The 18,950-nt window shown below is 36.8% G+C and overlaps 1 protein-coding gene across 1 annotated transcript in view; it reads left to right on the forward strand.

Moving 5' to 3' along the window:
* LOC105340291 (uncharacterized) overlaps positions 1-18,950 on the forward strand; it is a 754,579-nt gene that overhangs the window by 729,678 nt on the left and 5,951 nt on the right. Inside the window, exons 10-11 of the mRNA XM_066069388.1 lie at positions 8,271-8,315; positions 8,475-8,510. Coding sequence (XP_065925460.1) covers positions 8,271-8,315; positions 8,475-8,510 — 81 coding nt within the window. The remainder of the gene's footprint in view (positions 1-8,270; positions 8,316-8,474; positions 8,511-18,950) is intronic.

An 18,950-nucleotide genomic window follows, 5' to 3' on the forward strand; every position in this document is an offset into this window, starting at 1 on the left:
TTACACACACACATTCGAATTAAAGAGAATTAAAGGTTTTTGGTTTTTTTTTTCATGAATGTGTAGAATCCTCTAAGTTGTTTATATTACCTACCACGTAAATCCCTTTATTAATTAAAATAAAACTACACAACGTTTTGGCCTTCTCAGGATCACATTGGGCGTATTTTTGGAAAAAATCTGTGCATAGGTTAGTGATTTTAATAACACTCTGAAAGTAGGTTTTTCTTATTGCTAAATAGAAAGGAGATGGATTTAAACACATCGCTGATAAAAAAATGTTCAAAATCGCATAGTATGATTTCTTTGGATATCTGTAAGTTATATGGACTGAGATCGGTATATAGAAACTGCAGCAACATGTGCAGATAGCATTGATTTCAATAAAAAAAAAAACTATTCAATTGTATTCACTGGTTTAAAAGACTGTTATAAAGTAATGAAATAATTTTTCTTCGACTGTATTTTAATACTAACGATAAGTTTGGAGGAGAATATATGTGTGCTTGTCCCTAGGCGTATAGAATAGAGTTTGTATAACTACAGCAAGACGTTCGAATGATCTCCCTCTGCATATTTATTTCCCTTGTTGAATGTTTTCAATCTCAGTCAGGATTTTGATATGTTTATGGAATTTCAATGATTAATGATTAAAGAATCGTCAGAACAATTATTCAGGTCAACAAAATAATGTTTTTATGGAAAAAAAGTAAGCGATCTATCATTTTACAAAGTAAAATGACGAGTAATTTTTTTTTTCCATTTCTTTTTGTGATTACGGAAGTCAGCACTTTTTAAAAATACATTAATTTGATATAAATCAATTTGTGTCTATTTACTTCTTTTGTTATATACATCATTCATGCCTTAATTAGATCGCAAGACATAATAACGCATGAAATACATAAGACGTTGCCTTGTGATGTATATATATATATATATATATATATATATATATATATATATATATATATATATATATATATATATATATATATATATATATATATATATATATATATATATATATATAATAATAATAATAATAAGAATAACTTTAATACTACAAAACATGTTTGATAGTGAGGACGACCTTTTATAAATTAAAGACGTCTGTTCCCCCCCCCCCCCCAAAAAAAAAATTGTTTTTCTATTTATAAATCAAATTAAGACATTGTGTGTGCTGTTTTTTTTTTGTTTTTGTTTTTTTTTTCAGCTATTTAACCTGCAACCTTCGGAACAATTTCTCCTAGCAGTGGTTAAATTAAATTAATAAAATATACTTAGCACTTCAGGATAACTTTATAAAATTGTAAACAATGAAATAAGTGCACAGAGTACAGAAAACAAAAACAAATTTAATAAATGCATTTGTTATGCTTTCTTCAACCTCTAGGTATTCAACTCCGGAAAAGACGAGATGACGAAGAACAACATACAGAAACAGCCTTAGAACTTTCACCACTAATCCAAACGGATAAACATGATAATGCAGTCTTAATTGAACAAGGTATTAGTGCAACATAGCATATTACACTACTAAGTCATAAAAGTACTGACATTCCCATTTTTTACTAATAAACTTAGACATTTATTGAAAACGTACTGACATTACTGATAAGCTTAGAAAAGTTATAACGTTTTTACTGACAGTACTGAGGAATGACAGTACTGAGGAATAATTGTATTAAATAATGTATTTTGAATTATAATAAAGAATAGAAAAATTTTAAACTTATTAATAACATTTTCCATAAATAAAAATGTCAACTTTATATGTAGTTTTATAAGTGAAGGAGAATTTGAGCCTTATTTAAAAAAAAAAAAAGAAACTGTCGGATTTTATTATATTTATGTTGTTAGCATTAGGATTAATAATTATTTAGAAACGAAAGGTCCTAAAAAAAATTGACACTTTTGAGCTAAACATAAAAAAACTTGATCACCTATAACAAAACATAGCATTCGACAACCCGTATTACCCGTCTGCAGATTTACGGGGAATCTTGACACCCCCTCCTTGCACCCTCCATGGACAAATCTAATTTCTTACATTTGCATAAATATTAGATATTGCTCAACCCCCCCCCCCCCCCCGGAAAACATAAACAATATTTATACTCTTTTAAAAGTAATGATTTTGGGGTCCACGCATTTTATATTCTAGTAAATCAAAGCGCCGTGTTTTGTATACTTCTGATCGCGGTAAGCTCGAAGCGCCTATGACAGAGGCCGAACGTGTTTATCTGTTATTTTGTCTTTGTGAAATACTATATATCTAGAATTTAACCCTATCCATCTACATTGAAGCTTGGGGTAGACTAGATTTTATCTAAACATCTGACTCAACATTGACACAAATCAAGTTAGACTTGAATATCGATAAACCGCTTATATATCTCATTACTTGCATTTGAACAAATTACCGTGTTTTGTAAAAAAAACAAAAAAAAAAAACAGGTGGAGGAGCCATGTAACATGCCCGAGTTAAAGCGCATAATAACACTACATAATTAGCACATCAAAATAATCATACACCGATCGAAATGATCACATATATTTTGACATGTTTGCTTTGTTTATTGATGGATAGAGAGAAAGAGAGTTGATATTTTCGGAAGGTAGGATTAGTTCCGTTCTTTGGCACTTTTAACTTTTCACAGTGTGAATTCTCCAGTTCAGTTATCTATATGCATTATTGTATACAATTGTCTTCATACATGTACATATAAAGCAATGATACAGTTAATAAATGATTAATGAATGTATCGTATACAAATGCCGGTAACGGGTAGTACACAAATGCATGATCTAAAAACAGTGTTTCCTGTTTAAAATTAGAAAAAAATCATACATTTTTGTTTTAAATTTTATTTGAAAATGAAAAATATGTGTGAGCAATTAAGTTTTAGTTCATATCACTGTGTCAAATGCTGTTTAAAGTTCTTAGAACTGTTGAATTAAAATTTTCAAATTCTGTTTTCCTGACTTGAGAAACTAGGGGGGGGGGGGGGTATTCAGGGTTGTTACACATGTAAAACAATATATGGCATTATTGGTTAGCAGTACCAAGCATTCAGATCTTAGGACATGTGTGTATATACAAGAACATGTGTCTCTGTCACCTCATTGTTTCCAGCCTCGCTACCGTGCACAGAAAATTGTCAAGAAGGACTGTGTACAGTAGCTATTATATAATCACTTACGGGCCATTCAGATCTTAGGAAGTGAGTGTATTTATACATGTACACGTGTGTATGTCAGTCATTCTTCCCAATCTCGCTAACGTGCACTGCAAGTTGTCAAGAAGGGCTGCGTACAGTGCTATTATATACAAATGTCAACATCATCTCCTTTGAAAACTTTAACTTCAATCCATCAGTTGTTAAATATGTGTTTTAGATTCTTTGTCAATTGATCTGGTGTAAAATAAGAATTTGATGGTTAAAATATTAAATTGACCGCTCTAAGTTTATCTAAAAAATTATACATCATACAAACATACATACATAAAAATTAATTAGCATTGCTTGTCAACTTATTGAGAATTGAGAAATCGATTTCTGGGTAAACTATTTGTAACTTTTAATTCAAAATCAATGCAAACTCTCTCTCTCTCTCTCTCTCTCTCTCTCTCTCTCTCTCTCTCTCTCTCTCTCTCTCTCTCTCTCTCTCTCTCTCTGTACAAACTGTACAAATGTTTGTTATAAAGTTAACATATTGCTTTCATGTTACCATAAACCTTGTAATAGTTGATCTTTTTTAGCGTAGTAGGTCTGACTACCGGTACCGGTTAGCCGTACGTTGTAACCCGCATCAAATTTTATTTACAATGGTTATAAACATGGTAGTACAATTAAAGGTAACTTTCTAAATGAATATGGTCAAAGTTTGAAACAGCGTGATTTTGTACAATGTTTTAATATATGTACATTGCTATACAACAGTGTCATTAATGCAATATCTAGTTTCGTTAGATATCAGTGTATAAAAAGATCTTATGTTAAAAAGGATCACTATCTATACATTTTATTTTACTTTGAGTATGTTTTATTGTTTGAAATGTTCGAAAATTGTGTGTAATCTTATTCATAGTAAAGATATTATACCAAATTCCGATCCATTCAGAAATGGAACAGTGAATTATCCATGGAACTAGAAATTAATGTTTTAGTTAAAGAGTTCTTTAAAGAATGTTTTAAAACAAGTGCTGATACCTCAGTACAGTGGCTTCAGTACAGAATTCTTTTCAGAATGTTGCTTACAATATACTATCTTAAAAAAATTAATGTGAGCACTGACGATTTCATCTCTTTTTGCAAATAAGATGCAGAAAGAAATCTACATGTATACATTAAAAGTTTAGAAATACTGCCCTTATGGAATAAACTCAGCATGAATATATATTGTAAAACTACAAATAGAATTAAATTTAATGTTACTTATGTAATCTTTGGTGAAATGACGTGATCAAATGACCTGATTACTAATGTAATATTTGGTGAAATCACGTGATCAAATCCTGTAAGCCCGAAGGGCTTCTTAGTAGATTTGATTACGTAACAACCGATTGCATGTCCTGGTGACTTTTTTACATTGATATATCTTACTTATATTTAAGTTTGAAAGAGACATCTCGTTCAGAACTGTTAAAATTACCGATGTTTTAAGTTTACAATTATCCATGCGACACGCGATAAGCGCGTGCTATGATCATTGTGGCGTTATGCAAAAGTTCATACAAAATTGAACGTTTTCGCAATTTTACGGGTTTATATAAGAACACATATCTGCCAATGTAAATATCTGCATATGGGAAAACATTGAAATAAAACATGTTTAACGTCTGAAAATAAAAAGAACCGTGGTATTTCAAGTCATTTGCAAACATCCAACTCTAATTCCATCCCTTCCTATTTGTACAACACGATTTTATGTGTACCAAATAAAGCCCAGTATTACATTTTTTTTAATTAAGGTCTTCCGTTTCCAACGGAAGAGCTTATTGCTTTCGTACTGTTTCTTCTTATTATTTTTTTCCACAAATTTTGTGCATGCGATTTCTCAGAAACTATTCGGCCGATTTCAAACATTTTTTCACAGATGATTACCAAAGTTCATAATTCTAGACTTTTTTTAAATTTCGAAATCGTCACTTCCGGTACCGAGTTACGGCCGATTTTCTATTTTGTTACGACCTATTTTGTGCAGAGTTTATCTCAGAAACTATCAGAGATATGACTATGAAATTTTCAGGATAGGTAGTCTATAGTTTGAAGTTGTGCACTATTATGTTGTTTTACGCCAGTGGCGCCATTTATTGGAGCTCGGCTAGGCACGAAAATTCGGTACCAATTTTTAATCAAAATGTTCATACTTTTTGATCTGTGTCTCTTTATTAGTTGATATTTTGTTAAAACATATATAACAAAAGTGGTAAAGCATCAAAAGTTCCTTCCAACAAATCAAGAAATAGGGGCGTGCCCCCCTTTTTTAGGGGCCAAAAACACTCGTTAACTCTATTACAAATAACTTTAAAATGATAAAGATTTTGCAATGCATTATAGAAGCGAAGTTATTGACTGTAACAATATAAATCAGGAAAAATCATTGCCACGCCCATTTATTACGTTATTAGGGATTTTTAGGGGCCAAAGTACTTAAACTTTGACGCAATTTATCTAGAGAAGGAGACATATTTTGTTAAGCATTGTAGAAGAGAAAATGTTTGCATTGATTATTCTAATCGATTCCGTTAATCAAAACACCGATTTCTGTCCCCATGAAGGATCTAGAGGACTGGCCCCTAAAATATTCAATCATTTGTATCTAAAAAATGATCAACAATTTCAGATGAGTGTAAGAACAAAAAAAAGTTTGTATTCTTAAGACCGTTCCAACAAAATCAAGAAAAGGGGCTGGCCCCTTAAATTAGGGACCAAGACACACATAAACTCTATTACAAAAAAACTTAAAACAAAAAAGATTTTCTAATTCATTGTAGAAGCAAAGTTGTTGATCGTTACAATATCTATCATGTAAAATCATTGTCATGCCCATTTCCAACGTAATTAGGGATTTTTAGGGGCCAAAGTACTTAAACTTTGACGCAATATATATAGAGAAGGAGACGTATTTTGTTGAACTTTGAAGAAGAGAAACTGTCTCCATTGATGATTCAAATCGATTACACTAGTCAAAAGACCAATGTTTGTCCCTATTAAGGATCTAGAGGGCTGGCCCCTAAAATATTCAATCATTTTTATCTATAAAAAAAATGATAAACAATTTTAGATAGTTGTAAGAACAAAACATATCGGTATTCGTGAGAACTTTCGAATGCATTCATGAAAAGGGGCTGGCCCCTTAAATTAGGGACCAAGACACTCGTAAAGTCTTTTACACATACCTTTAAAGCGAGAAAGATTTTGGTTACAAACAAATATTATAGAAACAAAGTTGTTGATCGTTACAATATCAGTTACTAAAACTGATTGCCCATTGATGACGTAATTAGGGATCTAAGAGGACTTAAATATTAAATCTTTATTGTGCTGTATGTGAAAAAGCAAAACACTTTGTTTAGCATTTAAAAGGATATTGACAATCAAATACATTATCTGAAAGGGAATGGTTGAGGGAGGGATTCTGAAATTTCATTGATATTTAATCGTATTGTTTAAAAATTGAACGGAAGACCTACTCGTTACTTGTAACGAGATCGTATCTAGTTATTATTTTTCTCCACAAATTTTGTGCACGCAATTTCTCAAAAACTTTTCAGCCGATTTTGACCATTATCTCACAGATGATTGCCAGTGGTCATAATTCTAGAGGTTTTTTTTAATTTTGAAATCGTCACTTCCGGTACCGAGTTACGACGTATTTTCTATTTTGTGCAGAGCTGATCTCAGAAACTATTCAAGATATGAATACGAACTTTTCTGGATAGGTAGTCTATAGTTTGAAGTTGTGCACTATTATATTGTTTTACGCCAGTGGCGCCAATTCATTGAACTCGCCTAGGCACGAAAATTGGGTACGAGTTTTCATTCAAAATTTTCATACGTTTTGATCTGAATCATTTTATCAGTTGATATTTTGTTAAATAATATATAACAAAAGTGGTAGAAAATCAAAAGTTCTTTCCAATAAAATCAAGACAAAGGGGCTGGCCCCTTTGATTAGGGACCAATAAACTCGTAAAGTCTATTACGAATAACTTGAAAACGATAAATATTTTGTTATGCATTATAGAATCAAAGTTTTTGAACACTACATTTTCGGTTTGAAAAAATGCATCGTCAGGCCCATGTTTGACCTAATTATGGATTTTTATTCAATATTTTATTTTTTTTTTTTTTTTTGGGGGGGGGGGGGGGGGGGGAATGTGTTAATTATGAAATTGTATCAATATTTCATGGTATGATTTAATTTTTTTTTTAAATCGGACGGAAGACCTATTCGTTACTCGTAACGAGGTCGTATCTAGTTATGATAATTTTTATGATCATAATTTTGTTAATATTAAACAAATTAAATATAACAGACCCAGTTATTGCTTCAAAATTAATATCAGTAAATATAAATTTTACACTGTATCTAGGTGGCTTAATTAATAAATGTGGAAAAATAACATACAAGAAAAAAAAATCAGATCAAATTTTATTCAGTAATAGTAAAAACAACGGGGCCAGTATTTTTCAGAACTTGGCTCAATTTTTTCTCCATTTATATAAATATAAAATTACATATAAAATTAACATTTTCTTTCAAGAAAAATGTCATTTATAAGTTTTATAAATAATCATTTAATACTTTATTATAATTCAAAATACATTATTTAATACAATTTCACGTCCTTTCAGCTCTAGCGGGAGTAAGAACAATGAATTCAATACTTATCAGTACTTGTCAGTACTTTTCTAAGTTTTTCAGTACCGTCTAACTTTATCAGTACTTTCTAAGTTTCTCAGTGCCGTCAGTAAAAACGTCAGTACTTTTCTAAGTTTATCAGTAATGTCAGTACATTGTTAGTAAACGTTACGGTTATCAGTAAAAATTGGGAATATCAGTACTTTTACTTTTATGACTTAGTAGTGTTATTTATATAATTTCTGCAGCAAAAAGACATCGACTTTTGCGGGGAATTAGTTGGGAAGGTTCAAACACTAGCGAATGTCTTAATCTGTAAATAAAAAAAAACTCAGAAAATTAAATAAAAATACATATTTGTCTTCTACTTTCTATCTTTTCTATTTAATTTTAAGTTAATGAAGAAGAAAAGAAAAAGAAAGAAACATTAGCTGTACAAGGTTTGTGTTCAATATGGCTTATAACTCATATATCATCTGCAGCATGAAACAATAAAACATTTTTTCTATTTGTAAATTATCAAGATAATAAAATCTCAGAAATTATATTGAAAATGCATATTTGTCTTTCACTTTTTATTTTTTCTGCTTAATTTGTAGGTAATAAAGAGGAGGAAAAGGAGGATGAGGAGAAGGGTGAGGAGGAGGAGCATTCAATATATATTAAAAACAACCAACGGGATAAAGCAGGAACAATTGCAAAAGGTTTGATAGTAGCAAGTCAGACAATTGTCTTCTGCAAACAAACATTTTTGATACCACGCTTCTCTGATAACATATCGATAATCCTGCCGTTCTTCTAAAATAATCCAAATATTTGACCTTTTCTTTACTACTACATGGGGTCAAATTTAACATAACGTGGTACAAAGTATCTCAATGAAAAGGGAAGACTACATAGCAGAAACAATATTTAAAATCCTTTCTGAATAAACCCTGTGAAATACTTTATCAAAAACTACATCACAATAAATAAAAATATTTTTTGAAGCAGGCAGCTATTTTTCATTAGTCTTTTTGTACATGTATTACTGTATTGAGTTATTGCCCTTGATTTATTGATTTTTGATGATTTAATTAATGCTTCCAATAATAACCAATTGGTGTGACGATTATTTGTTGTACAATAATAAATATCCTTTATAAATAAGTTGTTTGGCATAAGTAGTTTTGGGTTAGGTTGGATTAGTTAGTTTATTTTTAATTTCTAATTTTTAGATACTATGAATTATTTTAGGCCGGCACATATATAGGGACAGTGTCAATTACGTTACGAGAACGACTGTTTGGGGTTAAACTTGAACAGGTACGGCTAGATTGAGTGTGCGGACATCCCTGCTCTTTCTAATCTTCGTGTGATTTAACCTACGATACAGAGTGTGCGGTCATCCCTGCTTTGTATCGCATTAATACAAGTGTGCGGTCATCCCTGCTTGTATTGGTGGTGGTTGCGGCGGAGCACTAGTGTGTGGTCATCCCTGCTGGTGTTCTGGCCTTTCTAGCGCAAGTGTGCGGCACTCCCTGCTTGCGTTAGGTTGCGTTGTTGGCGCAAGTGTGCGGTCATCCCTGCTTGTGTTAACGTTAGTACCTGTTCAGTTGCGTAGGTGTGCGGTCATCCCTGCCTGCGTAACGTTGAGTCCCTATATATGTGCAGGAGCGTGATTAAAGCCTGCACTTGTAAATATTGGCAGCAATCAGGGCTATCCGATTCTATCTCGGGTACGGGCCCGCGGGGATTACAGGCAGTGACCCCCTTGCACGTTACATAAAATTTGGTGGCAGCGGTGGGATACCCTGCAATTGCTGCGGAAAGAATGGAAGACGTCGACAAAGAAATATCGTTCTTGGAGGAGAAGATCGCCGAAATGCGTGAGCGCAGCGACATTCTGAAGACCTCAACGCCAAGACCCGCTGCAAGCAGAGATTCTGGTGTGGACACTATGCGCACAGCTTTGGATACTTCTCAGAAGAAAGGAGAGCTGTCTTTGCGCACTGGTCACACGACAGCTTTACATCTTGAAGAGGCGGCTGCTGCGTATGAGACGGGGGCTTATTCCGGACTTCGCTCTAACAAGAGAACAGAAGCGCACCCGCGCAGCAACGACCAGTTCTCTGATTCCTATGAGCTCTACGAAGAGTCAGAGAGGAAAGTAGAAAGCAGCATCGGGCAAAGGCCATTTGCTAGCTGTTCTGGTGCCGCGCACAAGCCAGATCTGAATTGGCAGGCCGACTCGCTCCTACCCAGCGTGACGCGCAGACGATCCCGGGTGAGATTTGAAAGCCCTGCAAGAGGAAATGAGACAGACAATGCCATTGCCAAGCAATCTATCAAGCCAGCTACATATGATGGAAGCGGCCCGTGGCTTGATTACCATGCGCATTTTGAAGCATGCGCCGACATCAACGGCTGGAGTTATGCCACTAAAGGTTTATACCTGGCAGTTTCCTTACGTGGCAATGCGCAGGGAGTCTTGGGAAATATGCAAAGAGGTACAAAACCTGATTTTGATTCCCTCGTTCAAGCTTTGGAGGATCGGTTTGCGCCGCCAAGCCAAACCGAGCTCTATAGAGTCCAGATGCGAGAAAGACGTCAGAGAGCGGGTGAGACTCTTCCCGAGCTAGGCCAAGCCATCCAGCGGCTCGCCTATTTGGCATACCCTACTGCCTCTGCGGAGATTAGGGAAACGTTGGCCAAAGACCAATTCGTAGACGCACTGGTTGATTCAGAGATGCGCATTCGCATAAAACAGTCCCGCCCCAGACATCTGAACGATGCAATTCAACTGGCTGTGGAGCTAGAGGCGTACAATAAAGCTGAGAGAAAAGGCTATGCTTGTCCCACTGCCCAAGATCCAGAAAATGATACATTGGCCAAGACGATAGATGCTCTTAACGCAAAGATAGACTCGCTACAGTTAGAGGTGAAGTCTTTAAAGAGACAAGGTGGGGGCGATGCGCAGTTAAAGCCCAGAGCGCAGGAGCAACAGAAATTGTGCTATTATTGCAGAAAGCCAGGACATATTCGGAAAGACTGTCAGGCCTACAGAGTTAACAGACTGAGAGAGAATTGTACCATTAGTAGTGAAAGCGGGAATCGAAGATATGGAAGGAGAGCTGAGGCAAATTCTAATCAGATGCAGAACAAGACTAATGGGACAGCCTCCATTGGCGCAAACACCGTGGGTTCAGACGCTGGCTTGTTTCTTAAGATGGAGATATGCGGTGTAGTGGCCAAACTATTGGTAGATACTGGAGCTACCCTGACCCTTATATCTACGAACTTGCTGTCCAAGGTTTCAGATAATGACAAACCAGTGTTAAAGGACATGAAGCGACAGATTCTTGATGCAGGTGGTAACTGCCTTCGCATTCGTGGTAGAGGCAACTTCCCAGCCAAATGCAGTGCACTCAACACAAGTATTGAAGCTGTCGTAGCTGATCTAGGTCTAGATGGGATCTTAGGCCTCGACTTCTTTGAGCGACACAGCTGTTGCATAGATATACAGCGAAGTATCTTGACCATTGATGGTTTTCCCCACACTCTCTTGAAGGAGGGAATATTTGGATGTTATCACGTTGTTGCAGTGAACACAGTCACCATTCCGGCAAACCAAGAGGTGCTCATTGGTGGAAAGGTATGCATTGAGGAAGGCCAAAACATTGGGAGTCAAGACTACTTGGTTGAGCCTAACGAGAAATTTGTTGCCTCGGGTACCCTAGTTGGAAGAACCTTAGTAAAAGGGAACAGCGTTGTGCCAATCCGCGTATTAAACATTGGACCAGAGCAGCGCACCATATACAGGGGAACGCATGTGGCTGAATTGTCCTTCTGTCGTCCTGTGCAGAGTGTAAGGGAACAGGCGCATAATACCAAACTCGACGAAAAATTAGAGGAACTCCTGAGAAGGTGTAGTGCTGATCTGACAGATGACCAGCGGTTACTAGTGCGTAAATTTCTCTGTCAATACACGCACGCATTTGCTTTAACAGACTCGGATCTTGGGACAACCAGCATTGTTGAGCATGAAATTGATGTTGGCGGCGCTCACCCTATCAAAGAACCATTACGACGGGTTCCCTTCCATGCGGCTGAAGAAATGAACAAACATGTAGAGGGAATGCTTCAGGACGGAGTGATAGAACCCTCTTCTAGTCCATGGGCAGCGGGAGTAGTGCTCGTGAAGAAAAAGGACGGGAACACTCGTTTTTGTGTCGACTACAGGAAACTAAACGGCGTGACAATCAAAGATGCATACCCTCTGCCACGCATCGACGAGGCCCTCGACAATCTCTCTGGGAATGCTTGGTTTTCAACTTTAGACCTGTGCTCCGGGTACTGGCAAGTATCCGTTAAAGAAGAGGACCGTCCAAAGACTGCCTTCGTTACCCGCAAAGGTCTTTTTCAATTCCGGAAGATGCCATTTGGGCTCAGCTGCGCGCCAGCAACTTTCCAACGATTAATGGAGACCGTTATGGCAGGACTACAATGGGAGATATGTTTGATATACTTGGACGATGTCATAGTAGTTGGGAAAACGTTTGAACACATGATAGAAAACCTTACAGGGGTATTTGACCGCATCGTAGGTGCAGGCCTGAAGCTCAAGCCGAAGAAATGTGTTCTGTTTTCGCGCAGGGTCCTATACCTTGGGCATGTTATCACGGAACATGGTATCTCCACTGATCCAGAGAAGGTACAAGCAGTCAAAGACTGGCCAGAACCCTGTAACGTGACGGAGGTCCGTTCGTTTCTCGGCATCTGCGGATATTACCGGAGATTTATAGACAAGTTCGCAGAAAAGGCAAAGCCATTGACGAAATTAACGGAAAAGGGCAACGCGTTCGTGTGGACTAAAGAATGCCAGGAAGCTTTCGCCGAGTTGAAGGGTCGATTGTGCAACGCACCAATTCTAGCTATGCCAGACTTTACCAAACCATTTAACCTGGATACAGATGCCAGCAACTTTGCCATTGGTGCCGTGCTTTCACAGGTTATTGATGGCAAAGAACGTCCAATCGCCTATGCCAGCCGGACTCTTTCAAAGGCTGAAAAGCAATATTGTGTAACAAGGAAGGAACTTCTGGCAGTGGTGCATTTTTGTAAATACTTTAAGCACTATCTGTATGGCAAAAGATTTACAGTGCGCACAGACCATGGATCCCTACGCTGGCTGATGCGATTCAAAAATCCGGAGGGGCAACTCGCACGCTGGCTGGAAGTGTTGAGTGTGTTTGACATGAAGATTGAGCATCGACCTGGAAGCCAGCATCGAAACACAGATGCGCTCAGCCGTATTCCGTGCAAGCAGTGTGGTTTTACCAGCGATTGGGAGCGCTCCACTGACATCGCCCATGTAAAGGCCGAATCGGGAGGTGACACTCTGCGTAGCTTACAAGACCAAGACCCGCAAATCAAACAAGTCAAAGACTGGGTGACCAATCTCGCCAAGCCTGACTTTGACGTAGTCAGCGGAGAGGGCAGGTTTTTGAAGTCTCTATGGTCACAGTTCTTGTCATTAGAAGTGCAAGACGGCATTTTGTACCGAAGGTGGAAGAATTCTGACAAAACGTCCACAATGCAAGCAATACTTCCCTACTCAGAGAGGAGAAATGCCCTGTTCCTGAGTCATGATAACCGGTCTTCGGGACATTTAGGAGTGCGTAAAACACTGGCAAAACTTCGACAGAGGTACTACTGGCCTGGTTTGCAGGAGGATGTGAGAACGTACATAGCCGGATGCGACCAATGCACCCGAACTAAGGGACCATTGAAGCATAAAAGGGCGCCAATGCAGATTGCCAAAGCTGGAGCTCCTATGGAGCGCATTGCTACTGATATCCTTGGAGAGTTGCCAATGACAGCCAAGGGTAACAAGTATATACTTGTCATCTCTGATTATTTCTCCAAGTGGACAGAATGTTTTCCTATGCGTAACATGGAGGCAGAGACAGTGGCGCGCATCATCGTGGAACAAGTCATCACTCACTTTGGAGTTCCATACGTAATTCACTCAGACCAGGGTGCCCAGTATGAGAGTCAGCTTTTCAGCGAGATGTGCAAACTCTTGGGTATCAAGAAAACGCGCACGACGCCATACCACCCCCAGTCGGATGGCATGGTGGAAAGATTCAATAAGACACTGGCCAGCATGCTGCGCGCATATGTTGACGATCATCAGCGGGATTGGGATACTCACCTCCCGTACCTGATGATGGCATATCGATCTGCCGAACATGAGACAACTGGATGTACGCCGAACCTACTAATGCTAGGACGTGAAGTTGCGACTCCGTTAGACATTATGTACGAAACGCCAAGCACTATCACAGACATTCCTCAGCATAAATGGGCATGGGAATTGAAGGAAAGGATGCAGGAGGCACATGCTGCAGTACGAGATCATGTAGACGGGGAAATGCGGCGTCAGAAACGCTACCATGATACCAAGCTACATTGGCAGAAATTTGCAAAAGGCGACGCTGTGTATGTCTATTTTCCCCAGCGCAGAGTGGGTCATTCTTCGAAGCTGACGACGTACTGGAGAGGGCCATATTCGATCGTAAAACCAATCTCCGATCTCCTGTATGAAGTAAATTGTGGAAGGCGGGGAAGAACACAAGTGATACATACAGATAGAATTCGCCTACAGCTTCCCCAGAAGTTATATGATGAAGCCGATGACACACGTTCATTGTCTGAGAATATGTACGTGCCGTTAGATGCGGAAAGTCTTGAGACAAAGCTTGAATCGGCAGATGATCTGAATGATCAGGATGAGAAGTATCCTGTTACCGACAAAGAAGAAAGTCTTGTCACAACACGGAAACGCCGCGCGCCGCGCTGGCATGACGATTATGTATTATAAGCTTGCAAGAACTTGCGCGTACTGCTGCGCCACAAACAATGCAGTGTCAGTGATGATGGGCGTTTTACGTGTCGATGTGTATATACGTAGTTGGGCTGTGTGAACCTAGTCCGGAAGATAAAGACTAGAGACTTTTTTTATGATTTTATTTTAGGGTTATTTTCATTTTGGATGCAACTTCACCTTTTTGTGAAGAAGGGGTCATAGTTTTAGTTTTTTTTAGTTTTGCGAGGACGCAAAATTCTGAGGTGGGGGTAATGAAGCAGGCAGCTATTTTTCATTAGTCTTTTTGTACATGTATTACTGTATTGAGTTATTGCCCTTGATTTATTGATTTTTGATGATTTAATTAATGCTTCCAATAATAACCAATTAGTGTGACGATTATTTGTTGTACAATAATAAATATCCTTTATAAATAAGTTGTTTGGCATAAGTAGTTTTGGGTTAGGTTGGATTAGTTAGTTTATTTTTAATTTCTAATTTTTAGATACTATGAATTATTTTAGGCCGGCACATATATAGGGACAGTGTCAATTACGTTACGAGAACGACTGTTTGGGGTTAAACTTGAACAGGTACGGCTAGATTGAGTGTGCGGACATCCCTGCTCTTTCTAATCTTCGTGTGATTTAACCTACGATACAGAGTGTGCGGTCATCCCTGCTTTGTATCGCATTAATACAAGTGTGCGGTCATCCCTGCTTGTATTGGTGGTGGTTGCGGCGGAGCACTAGTGTGTGGTCATCCCTGCTGGTGTTCTGGCCTTTCTAGCGCAAGTGTGCGGCACTCCCTGCTTGCGTTAGGTTGCGTTCTTGGCACAAGTGTGCGGTCATCCCTGCTTGTGTTAACGTTAGTACCTGTTCAGTTGCGTAGGTGTGCGGTCATCCCTGCCTGCGTAACGTTGAGTCCCTATATATGTGCAGGAGCGTGATTAAAGCCTGCACTTGTAAATATTGGCAGCAATCAAAGCTATCCGATTCTATCTCGGGTACGGGCCCGCGGGGATCACAGGCAGTGACCCCCTTGCACGTTACATTATATTCATGATTTGTGTAAAGTAAAAATTGTACATTAATAAATCCGTGACCCCTAAATTAATCTGGGGACCTTAAGGTGTTAAAATTCATCATAGAACTACATGATAAATACTCTGCACCTTCTTCTCAACAATGACACTTTTACAAAATGTGATAATACTATTGTAACGTGGATGAGCGAATCGTTTCTACAAAACAGTTGAGACATTTTGAACTGATGACATTTTTTAACAAATGAACAAATAAGATGGTATATTTTCACCACTTCCACATCCACACTCGGTCACACTTGTCCGTCACTTAATATGACTCACTAATAAACCCAACTTGAACAAAAATATAGAAAATAAAAATAAAACAAAACCTTTTATATCAGAGAGGCTTAAAAATGCTATCCAAGATTCCTTCTTACATCAAAGTTATACGTAAATGTATGGAACGCCATAGCTGCCTTATGTGGCTATTTAATATGTAGATGGTGCTTTATTATATTATGCTGTGGTTATTTCATGTGAAGATGGTGCTTTATTATATGAAGGTGGTGCCTTATTATATGAAGATGGTGCTTTTTTATATGAAGATGGTGCTTTATTATATGAAGATGGTGCTTTTTTTATGTGATGGTGCTTTTTAATGTGAAGGTGGTCACTCGGAACTTTATTTTTGAAGACTGAGTTAAACATTTATTATCTCTAAATTTTGAAACTAGAACAAAATTGATACAGTTAAAATCCATTTAATACACAATTACTAGTTCCTCTTTTTTAGCATAATAAGTATTTATGTTACGAGATGAACTGTACGACTTAATCTCAACTGAATTGACAAATATGATTAATTGAATAATACAATATTTTGTCAGTATTTCTTGACATTTTACTTTTGTCTTTACCACTTATAAAAGGGCCTTCTTTGAGCTATATCATAGTATAGTAGACATTTCCCTGTGACTTTCCCTTACTTTATCTTAAAGTCAAATCCTATCACCTAGGGCATCAGTCTGTTTAAAATCAGATCCTCAATCCGTTCCTTTATTTGTTTTTGGGTTTTTTTTATAATATTTTGTTTTGAAACACTCGGAATGTGAGCTCTTCCTCCAACTCGCCACTTAGGTTAAAGAGGAACGGTCATCAATGACGAAGACCGACTGGGCGATGACAATAACAAAATCAAAGTACTGAAGAACTGACGAGAGTTGATTTTGTCGATGTTTATCTATTTTAAAATCAATGATATGTTATTTTGCATGACAAGTACATGTAGTTTCTAATTTGTATTTGAATTTCGCACATTTTTTTAATATGAATTTTTGGACTTTTTCGACAAGAATGTCGAGAACCCCCCCCCCCCCCCCCATATGAATCATCTTAAATAATATTCAAATATAAAATTAATTCAATCAAACTATGTATCAGTAATAGAAATATTTCTCGAAAATTGTATGGATCCAAGAAATATTGAACTCTATAGTCCCGTTCAACCAAACGCTCGGCTGAAACCGTAAATCTCCGACAAGCAAGGGAGACTCTCTGCTTGTCGGAGATTTACGGAGACAGCCGAGCGTCGAGTTAAACGAGACTATATTGAACTCTGGCGTAGGAATACATACGACTACAAAAAATATCTAAATTGTTCGTACCATTTAAAATCTGACTATTTTCAAGCTATTTATAAATAGGTTTCCTTGAAAAACAATGCTTTAGCATACATTACATCGAATTTATCAATTATGTTCAAGAACTAAGTCTTGTCAGCAGCGATGATTTGTGATGAGGTCCAAACACTGTTTCACTTTCGGTTTGTCTGAGTAACTGCATAGGAGAGTTGATTAAAATCAACTCCCAATTAAGAGCGGATCAAAGATCTTATTTTAATCAGATTGCTAGGGCATAACCTTCACTTAAACACAAATAATTATTAAATTCAATTTTCTGATTTTCAGGATAACGTTACTAGGCTTTAATTCTTGTAATATTCCGTCATTATATAGTTGTCACTTAATAGATGTAAGTTCGGTTGGGATAAAGTCGTACACAGCTAGGTCTTCTCGATAGCTTATATACTAATTGTGCTAGAAAAAAGAGGAACTAGCAATAGTGTATCAAATGGATTTTGATCGCATCAATTTTTTGTTTTACTTTCAATATTTCGAGATAATACATAAATGGTTAACCCAGTATTCAAAAATAAGAAAAGTTCCGAGTGACCACCTTCACATTAAAAAGCACCATCATATAAAAAAGCACCATCATATAATAAAGCACCATCTTCACATAAAAAAGCACCTTCACATAAAAAAGCATCATCACATAAAAAAGCACCATCTTCATATAATAAAGCACCATCTTCATATAATAAAGCCCCACCTTCATATAATAAAGCACCATTTTCATATTAAAAAAAGCACCACCTTCATATAATAAAGCACCATCTTCATATAAAAAAGCACCATCTTCATATAATAAAGCACCATCTTCATATAATAAAGCACCACCTTCATATAATAAAGCACCATCTTCACATGAAATAACCACAGCATAACATAATAAAGCACCATCTTCACATGAAATAGGCACATAAGGCAGCTATGGCGTTCCATATAAATGAAAAACCTATTTAGAAATAAGTCAGGAATAAATATTAGTTTAGGTTAGTAATTATAATGCTGCAATATAGCTTCCTGTAATTTCAATCCCAATTATGTACTAAAGACTTTGCTATCTATATGAATGTGGACTAAGGTGGAAAAATTTCAAATTATTAACTTAAAGGCTTCTATAGTGGATATTTACTAACACCGTGCAGAGGAAAACAAAAGGATCACATTGTGACTTATTTTATTTATGTAGGACTAATTACGAAGATTAATATTTAAATCCAGTTACCATTGATCCTAATACTAAATATTCGACATCCATATTTTAAGCCCAAATCTCGAATTATAAGGTTTTTTTTATTTTGGCATATGTCTGACAAGAAACGGATGGGTTTCTTGATTTTTTTCTAATAAAATAATAAAAAAAAACCTTTCACGTGAGAAAACAACACATCTTAGTTAAAAGTTTATTTAGATTTAGAATTTGATATTTTTTTTTAATTTTGAAAATCATGTCAAATGCATATATTTAGTGTTTGAAAAATAAACAACTTTGACGATAACCACTAAAATA

The sequence above is a fragment of the Magallana gigas genome, chromosome 8 (genome assembly GCF_963853765.1).
Source record: "Magallana gigas chromosome 8, xbMagGiga1.1, whole genome shotgun sequence".
Taxonomy (NCBI): Eukaryota; Metazoa; Mollusca; class Bivalvia; order Ostreida; family Ostreidae; genus Magallana; species Magallana gigas.